The sequence below is a fragment of the Lactuca serriola genome, chromosome 3, assembly GCF_051521515.1.
Source record: "Lactuca serriola cultivar US96UC23 chromosome 3, Lser_US96UC23_V15, whole genome shotgun sequence".
Taxonomy (NCBI): Eukaryota; Viridiplantae; Streptophyta; class Magnoliopsida; order Asterales; family Asteraceae; genus Lactuca; species Lactuca serriola.
In genome coordinates this window covers 140,433,426-140,443,124 of record NC_136410.1, presented here as the reverse complement: position 1 = coordinate 140,443,124, position 9,699 = coordinate 140,433,426, and the positions used below count along the sequence as shown (strand labels likewise).

Genomic DNA, 9,699 nt, shown 5'->3' with positions numbered 1-9,699 from the left:
TCCTTAAGGGTAACTTGAAGGGATCCACATCCCTTCTTAAAATGGTCAATGTACCAACCATCCCTAAGATTTCACTTGCACTCACCTTTTTATTTTCTTTGATGACTCTATCAAAACTCAAACGAAAAAGTTTACAACTATCATTGAAAGCTTCATTTTTCCTCCTTAGAAAATCCACGAACGTAATTCAACATGATTTATACTTTTTCGGATGATAATTCACGGCCAGAATCGCATTCATATCTTCATGTATTTTTTCATAAACACGACTGTTGACTACAATAGCAGATGCACTGATTTTTGGAAACTTAATTACCAATAAGTCGGGACTTAGATCCTGCAGACCGCTGTCTAGATGCATATACCTAAAAGTTTCCCCGGTTCTGCCAACTTTAACATCCACCTGCACATTTAATATGGAGCATTAAATGTTAAATCAATTATTGGTTTTCTAAAGATAAAAATAAAAAATCAACCTCATCATATATAATCAGAGCATTTCTTTCTTTAAATTGTCGAACCAAACTCTCCCTCGCTTCTTTATTGACTGTAAGATCACAAATTGGTTCTATTATCAACGATTCCTTTTCTTGGTTTTCTGAATTACCTCTCTCTGTGTAGTAGCTCATATTGTGGTTAAAATCAAAAGCTTCTTTCTTGCAAGTGAAAAAGAATTTTGTGTTCTCCTTGTTATAGAAAAGTTCAGTAAATTCTCTAGCTGCCTTCCTTGCGTCATTATATGATTCAAAAAAACAAATTTTTCCTTTCATTCCTTCTTTTTCTATAAGCAAGGAACTCAACTCTTCATCAAACATGTAATGATCTGCATAATTTGTAGATTTTGATGATGAGAATCTAATGGACAGAGAATAGGTGAAAGGACGCAAATAAGGTTAAACATGGGGCGGGCAGGTAAGAAGACGAAAATAAGTTGAAACAGGTGGCCATTTGACAATGAGACTCATACTCTTCTGGTGATGAACTGGAAGTGAAGATAAAGAAGAAATCACAAGAGAAGTCATAGGTCCAATGCAAATGGAAGAGCTCCATCATGTTTCTTATAGTCATCATATGACGAGATCCACTTCTGTCTGAGATGGATTCTTATACCATATTTAGAAATTGATAAGTAGTAGAAATTGATATAAATTGGTAGTTAATGTAAGTCTATTCACCATCGGACGTGCTCCTCCACCAGCCGCCATTGGCATTTCAACAGTAGTCGATATCGGCTCTAGTTTGAAAGGCTTTTTTACTATACCCATGGGATGGATTATGTACAAGGCATTATATCACCTCCCCTATTCGTTTTTATATAGGTAATGATAGTTTTGGATATAAATATAATATATTAAAATTTGTTATATTATTATTTATTTAAATTAAAAATCTAAAAAGAAACAAAAACTTAGTATCTCTTCGTTGAATATAACTCAAATGCTTTGATTCTAACTTACATATCGTTATTAAACTTATTAACATTATTTTGTTATATTTAACGTGTGTGTCTCTCTCTGTGTGTGTATATATATATATATATATATATATATATATATATATATATATATATATATATATATATATAAACTAGTGGTGTACCCGTGCGATGCGGCGGCGCCAAATAGTTCATTTCGGTGGATAGTTTCCATGCAGCGATTTGTTTCCTTCTTGCATTAGATAGTTTCTTTCGGCCATTTGGCGGACTGTTTTGTGTCAAATAGTTTCTTTAAACGAATAGTTTCTAGCTTGGTGCGTAGATGCGGGAATGAATAGTTTCTTTTTGGTGGCATCTTTAGCCTTGATTTTTAACTTTGCGATAATTTTGTAGGTCTGTCCAAAATGGTAAAAATGAAAAGAAATGATTTGGAAAACCGACACTCTAGTTTTTCTAAACTGATTGTTTTGTCTAGTTACAAATTTTATAGATATAAAAACTAAATGTACCAAACCTACATACCATCTGTAAAGAAATCAAAGATTGTGGTCATTGCATGAACAATATTACGTAAAAAGGCTAAGACTAAACTCCACAAATGGCCGTTATGGTTTGGTGAAAACTGTCATTTGTGTCCAAATGACTAGCACCACAGGTCCAAAGTTTTCATTTTGTTGCGAAATTGGTCCAATTTCCTTTAAATTTTTTTGTAGTGACGATATTTTACCCTTGTTTTTGCTTTTCCAGTTTTTATTTATTTATTTAAATATTTTTATGACTAAAAGAAAAAAAAGGTACTTATCTCTCTCTCTCTCTCTCTCTCTCTCTCTATCTATCTATCTATCTATCTATCTATCTATCTATCTATCTATCTATCTACAGTTCACATATTCCATCTGGTTTTCACATACAGAAAAATACGACCCCCACGACTATCGGCCGAATATATGAACACCACCAACGCCATGGATCAGTACCACCAATCCATTACAGTGAGATTGTTCCGAAATATCATCGTAGTTTCCTTCTAACCAGGATTGCAAATTAGGGCGATATCCTTTTCAAATCCGAGCATAGTCGTATATGGATACTAGATTCCACATTAGAACAATCCACCGGCTTAATAATGTTACAAGAATGGTCAGCCATAACAACATCATAAACTAAAGGGACAGGAATCAACGAACTAGAACCAGATTTATCAAAGTCGCACTACCCTTCAAACTTGAAAATCGATTTTCTGGGAATTTCTCTTATGTACCAATCTTTTTGACAAGTAATGAAACCGATTTAGGTTGAAAATTGTCAGAATGATGGTTAGAGGCGTCAACAAGCTAACAGTCAATTTTGCACTTATTTCCCCTTCCGATGTAAAAAAACATCAAGATTTAGATATGGAGGATACCCTCTATAAACTAAGATTGAATTAACCACACATTAATTCTATGCGTGGGAGTTGTATATAAATAATACAAACAAATATCATGTGATAAAGGAGTAACAAATACAAGATAAATACAACATAAACATTTAAATATAATTAAGACTAATTATCTAATATCCCCCCTCAAGCGAATGGGTGGTGGACCGAGACGTAGCATAGCCCTAAATTGTTCAAACTGAGGGTGCGGAAGACTCTTGGTGAAAATATCTGCCACTTGAAGCTTGGTAGAGACGAACTTAGTATAGAGCTTTCCTGAAGTAACTAACTCTCTAACAAAATGATAATCTAGATCAATATGTTTAGCGCGTTTGTGAGAAATTGGATTTTGAGTCGTAAAAAGAGCACTCTTATTGTCACATAGCAATGTTGGTCGATCAGGAGGCAACGCATGTAGCTCTCGTAGAAGCTGAGTGATCCAAACAATCTCAACTGCAGCATTAGCCATGGCACGATACTCAGACTCGCAGCTAGAGCGGGAAACGGTCGGTTGCTTCTTGGCACTCCAGGAGACTAAGTTACCGCCTAGAAAAATAGAATATCCATAAGTTGATCTACGGGTTTTAATACAACGAGCCCAATCTGCATTAAAATAACCAAGAATGGTAGTAGTGTGAGGGCGACAATAGATTAGTCCAAAGGAAAGAGTCCCTTTAACATATCGCAATATCCTTTTTACAGATTGAAAATGCAAGGTGGTAGGTGCATGAAGATACTTACTAGCTTGGTTAACAACATAAGAGAGATCGGGTCGTGTAATAGTCAAATACTGAAGAGCACCAACCAAGGAATGATAGAGCGTAGGATCAGCAAAGGGTGGTCCATCAGAGGTAAAGGTTTCGTGACTGACCAAGGGAGTAGGAACCGGTTTTGAATCAAGTAAATCTGCTCGTGTAAGAATATCGGTTGCGTACTTTGACTGAATCAAAAAGAGACCGTCAGTGGTATAGGAAACTTCCAAACCAAGAAAGCAATTTAAGTCACCCAAGTCTTTTATAGCAAATTCGCTATTTAGTTTGCTAATAAAAGATGTGATAAGAGAGTCGTGATTACCAGTGAGAATCAAATCGTCAACCTATACCAATAAGTACATAATAGTAGAATCTTGAGCAAAAACAAATAGAGAGGTATATGAACGGCTGCAGCGAAACCCATTTGCAAGAAGAAAAATGTTGAGGCAATGAAACCAAGCTCTAGGAGCTTGTTTAAGCCCGTACAAAGCTTTAGAAAGTTTGCAAACGTGATTAGGAAAATTCGGATCAACAAATTCCGGAGGTTGTTCCATAAAAAGAGTCTCGTTGAGCGTGCCATGAAGAAAAGCGTTTTTAACATCAAGTTGATGTAAACGCCAATTGTGTAAGACTGCGAGAGAAAGAACGATACGAACCGTTGAGGCCTTAACAACAGGACTAAAAGTATGAGAATAATCAAGACCTGGAATTTGTGTGTAGCCTTGAGCAACTAGGTGTGCTTTAAATCGTTCTATTGACCCATCAGAATTATATTTTGTCAGATAAACCCATTTTGAGCCAACAACATTTGAGGAAGATGGACGTGGAACAAGGGTCCAGGTATTGTTGTGTCGCAATGCCTCCATTTTCTCTTGCATTGCAAGCATCCATTGTGGGCTTTTAGCAGCAGTTTTAAAACCCTTAGGTTCAGTGGACGAAAAAAGTGAGACATGTAAGGCATGAGATGTGAGAGATGCAAGATCAACAAAGTGCTTTTTCTTGAATATTCCTGCTTTTGAATGGGTCACCATGGGGTGAGATGAACTGGGTTCAACTAAGGGAGGATCTATAACTGCCGATTGAGAAGGTGCAAGAGCCGCTGAGTCAGGTGATATGGGGTCAGGAGATGATGGTTCAGATTGAATCGGGTTAGCAGGAACAGTAGCAAAAGTCGAAGATAATGGTTCAAATGATATTGGGTCAGGATTACACAGATTACATGGGGAGGTGGATGATCTGGGCTTAGGCGTAGCGGGTTGACTCAAGGAAGTTGCGTGCTGGATAGGCGGCCCATCATCAAGAAAAGATTACAACTCCAATTTATCAAGCGATTGTTGATCAGAGGAACCAGAAAAAGGAAAAAGAAAGTTCATTAAATCTGGCATGCCTTGTAACATATATCCGAGAGGTGCTGGGATCAAGACACTTATATCCCTTGTATTGGGCATTATACCCAATGAAGATACAAGGGATACTTCTTGGGGCAAGCTTATGAGCAGAGTAGTCGCGTAGGTAGGGATAAACCTGACAGCCAAACGTACGGAAATTGCTATATTGAGCTATTCATGAATAAAGAAGCTCAAAAGGAGAATAATCATCAAGCACCTTGGTGGGTAATCAATTGATAATGTAGGTGGCTGAGCTAAAGGCGTCAACCCAATATGAGGTAGGAACATGAGAGTGGAAAAGCATGGCTATTCCTGTTTCAACAATGTGCCTATGCTTCCGTTCTGCACGTCCGTTTTGTTGAGGAATGTAAGGGCAAGAGACTTGTTGAAAAATGCCATTTTCTTCAAATATTTTACGAACATTATGATTGATAAATTTCGTGCCTCCATCACTTTGAAAGACTTTGATTTTCCCGGAAAGTTGAGTTTGAACAAGCTTAATAAAGGCTGTCAAAACTGAATAAAAACCATTTTTCGTTTTTAAAGGATAAAACCATGTGAAGCGTGAATGATCATCAATAAAAACAACATAATATAGATAACCATCAGAAGCAACAGGTGCAGTGATAGGTGCATTTTATGCACCTATTTTTCATGTTTATTTCCGTCTTTTTATAGCATTCTACTTCATAATTCTTGCATTTAGTTGATTATTAGGGCAATTTCATATTTCATTAAGAATGTCTGGTACTTCACAATTTTTGATTTATTTTGCAGCCATTATGGAGCATGGAACATGGAGCTTGGATGCATGGATGCGTGGAGCTTGGATTCTTGGAGCTTTAAAGCATGCAGAGAAGATGAACCGGTCATTCCATGGAGGAAAGCATGAAGACATAACCCGAGTCATTGTCGCATTATCATCATAGCAAAGGACTACGTTTGAAATGTGGTTCTTGTCACACTGACACGGGTCGTGTTTGTCCTTTATCATCTCATATTTGACCAACATGACTCGTGGTGAAGCTAGACTGAAGATGGAGTCAACAGTGAAGACTTTTTGGAATTTTAGCAAAAAGCATGGGCCATGCCAAAAACACATGGGCAAAAGGCATGGCCATGCCAAAAACGCATGGCCACATGGCATGCACGTGAACTTTAATAAAAGACAGGAGAAGACGTCATTTGAAGGGAGAACGGTTTTTGGGAGCAGTTTGGGCGATTCTAGGAGAATTTTTGGAGCTTTTGAGAAGACCTAATCATTGCAAACACTTTTGATTTCATTTTAGTAAGAATTAAACATTGCAATTCAATCTTTATTCTTGTTTGATTTGTTGTTAGCCATGTGTGGCTAAGAAACCCTAGTTTCTAGTTCTTGTTCAAAACATGTTGATTGCTTGACTTGAAGCATATGATTTGATGTTCGATTTGTGATTCTATTCTAGTGATTATGTTTTTGTTTAAACTAGAATCCTTGAATTTGATTTGTGCTTGATTGGCCACTTTCATGAATTGAATTTTTGTGCAGTTAATTAACTTTTAGGGCGCCTAATCGTTCTATTGAGTTAATAATTGGTAACAAGCAATAAGTTTTCTTATTGTAAAACATATATCACATGTTTTCACACTTCCGAGCGTATGAGAAGAAATGAACATTGTTGGGAAGCTTGTACAAAACTTAATGCAGTTTTTCAATGCAATCTAAGAGCGTGTTTAGGTTGAATTAGTAAAGCTGGGTCTAGTCAAAGAGCGTGTTTTGGTTAGATAATTTGGCAAGAGAGAGGTATTAGAGCGTGTTAATATCTTTCAGTACCAACTTAGAATAGCAATCATGAATTACATCAAGTCATAATCAAGTTGAACAACAACATTGAGAACTAGAACTAGAATCACTTTTACAATTTGTTTGCAAATCTATTTTATTTTATGCATGCTTTTAAAGTAGATTGTTATTTTTTATTATTTGACTTTTGCAAACAAACCCCCCTTTGTGACCAAAGTACCTTTTGAAAAGAGGTATAGACTTTTGTCCTGTGTCTCTGTGGTTCGACCCCTCTTGCCTTGTATTACTTTTTAGTGCATTAAAGCAGTGTATTTGGAGTCTATTGTACCCCTATTATTTGTTGGGTTTGACACCCCTAACATGCAGGCCTCCATAAATCACAATGAATCAAATCTAAAGGATATAAAGCACGCTTGGGATTCAAATCAAATGGTAATTTTTGTCCTTTAGAAAGTTGACATGGTTCACACATAATAGGTTTAGGTAAAACGGAAGTAACATGCAAATATCCTAATTTGTTCAAAACAGAAATAGAATCAAAAGATGTGTGTCCTAAACGATGATGCCACAACTCGAATGAGGCCTTCGTAGAAGCTCCAGAAGGCGAAACCGAAACCAAAGCTGTGAATCCATAACGTAGAACATAGAGTCCATCTTCACACCGTCCTTGTGCTATCACTTGATTGTTTTCCCTATCCTGAATATAAAAAAAATGGTTGAGAAAAAATAACATCAACAGGATGGTCCAATGTAAGTTTGCTGATAGAGAGGAGGTTTTTGGTTAAATTAGGAATGACCAAAACATCACGTAATAAAAGTTTCTTAGATATGGTAGAACTACCCATGTGAGAAATAGGTAGTTGAGCACCATTTCCAAAGGTGACATGCATATTACCCGTGTAAGGAGCCGGTTTAGACACATTGTCTATTTGTATTGTGATGAAGCCATGTGTGCAGTAGCACCTGAATCAACATACCAATCAGGATGACCTTGAGTTACATGGCACTGAGACTGAAAAGCTTATGCTAGATTGGAACCGGAAATGACAGAATTTGAGGCATAAGTGGACAAGTTTGGACATGATGAGGCATAATGCCCGTTAGTCCTACATAATTGATAGTGGGGAGGCCGACGACCACCACGGCCTCGTCCACTGTTAGAAGCACCACGATAACCACCACGAGAATGAGTTTGACCACAACCCCGGTTATTGTTGTTGTTGTTGAAACGTAAGTTCTGCGAAATAAAAGCAGCAGGTGGTGTGGAAGAACCATATAATGACTGAAGAAAAATCTCATGGGCTTCAACCTGAGCAACAAGATCACGAAAAATAGGAGGGGGTTTGGTGGTACGAATAGCAGTGGAAAATGTTTCAAAAGAGGGACCCAAACCACATAGATACCAATGGAGCTTATCAATATCTTCAACAAGTTGAGCAATAGCAGAAAGTTGATCACAAATAACCTTGAATTTTCGACTATATTCAGGGACAGAATATGTACCTTTAGTGATGTTACGAAGGTTATCACGCAAAGAATGAATGCGTGCAACTGAGGAACTGCTATATGCATCTTCAAGTGCTAGCCAAATAGAAAGAGCAGTCGATAATCCAAGTACTTCAGAAGCTGCTTCTTCCGTCAGAGAAGAATTAAGAAGGATAACAGATCGTTGGTCGAGATTGAACCAGGTAGCATAAGCAGGATTCGGAGTGAGTTTATCTTCAACCTTAATCTCTGTGGGTGGGGCTTCAGAGGAGCCATCAATGTGGGCGCTAAGTTGTTGATAGGAGAACAAGGGCAACATTTGATTTCGCCAAAATAAATAATTAAAAGAGAGTTTAATCGATATCATATGCAGCAACGTGTTCATAGTGAAAGTGGTATCTGTAGACATCGCCATGAACAGATCCCAGGAAGAAGAAAGAAAATAATAAGATCGATAGAAGGTTAGGGTTTAGGAAAGAATGAGAGAGAAAAGACTAAGCTGATACCATATAAACTAAGATTGAATTAACCACACATTAATTCTATGTGTGGGAGTTGTATATAAATAATACAAACAAATATCCTGTGATAAAGGAGTAACAAATACAACATAAACATTTAAATATAATTAAGACTAATTATCTAATACCCTCCATGAAAACGAACATCAACTAGATCTAAGGAAAGAGGAGAAAAAGGCTGTCAAGAAGAAAAGACGAAGGAACCAAAACACCCACCTGAAAGTCAACTACAGTCCACCTTAAATCTTCAATGTCGGATTCTCCCTCTTACTTTTCTAGCATCCTATGTTTGCTTCATTATCTTCCATCAACGAGAATCTTGGAGAACACACAAAAGAATTTCGTTTATGGGTTTAGGGCTGGTTCATTCGAGAGCCCATATCTTCCTCCCTAAATCCTCTGATTGTGTTTTCGATCTGAGAACACAAATCAATTTTGATCTTTGTTTTGAGGTATGAGTGTGTGTGTGTCTTTGAGGAAGATGATGGGTGTAAGTCTTGAGGAAGAAGATAGGAGTGGTCGTGATATTTTGTCTTGTATGTGTGTGAGAAAGACAGAGATAGAGAGAAAGAAAGAGGGAGAGAGAAAGAGAAAGAAAAAAAAAAAGGATTTTTTTTAAATTTCTTTTAATCTTAAAAATATTTAAATAAATAAATAAAAACAAGGATAAAATCGTCATTACAAAAAAATTTAAAGTAAATTGGACCAAACTCGCAACAAAATGAAAACTTTGGACCTATGGTGCTAGTCCAAACCTTTTTTTGACCAAAATAGCAATCTTCAGCAAACTACAGGGGCCATTTGCGAATTTAGTCATATCACTATAGATGTCTATCTATAATGAATAAAAAATTATAAATTTTGATATATATTTGAATTAGTTTTTCTAATAAAAAATAACTCCTTAAAAAAAAA

General features: G+C 36.7%; 1 protein-coding gene across 3 annotated transcripts; it reads right to left on the bottom strand.

Annotated features, from left to right (window-relative positions):
- Nucleotides 1-7,197: 7,197 nt before the first annotated feature.
- On the bottom strand, nucleotides 7,198-9,455 carry LOC145094681 (uncharacterized). 3 transcript variants are annotated; one of them, XR_013703483.1, is made up of 3 exons: nucleotides 8,282-9,386; nucleotides 7,674-7,741; nucleotides 7,198-7,475 (listed from the first exon to the last, which is right to left on the bottom strand). XR_013703483.1 is itself a non-coding variant. In XM_079032777.1 (2 exons), exons 1-2 carry the CDS (start codon nucleotides 8,676-8,678, stop codon nucleotides 7,471-7,473), a joined length of 402 nt encoding a protein of 133 aa, XP_078888903.1. In that variant the 5' UTR covers nucleotides 8,679-9,384; the 3' UTR covers nucleotides 7,198-7,470. The 3 variants fall into 3 exon arrangements, 1 of the variants encoding a protein (XP_078888903.1); XR_013703482.1 differs by lacking the exon at nucleotides 7,674-7,741 and having other exon boundaries at nucleotides 9,001-9,455; XM_079032777.1 differs by lacking the exon at nucleotides 7,674-7,741 and having other exon boundaries at nucleotides 8,282-9,384.
- Between the last annotated feature and the right edge of the window lie 244 nt (nucleotides 9,456-9,699).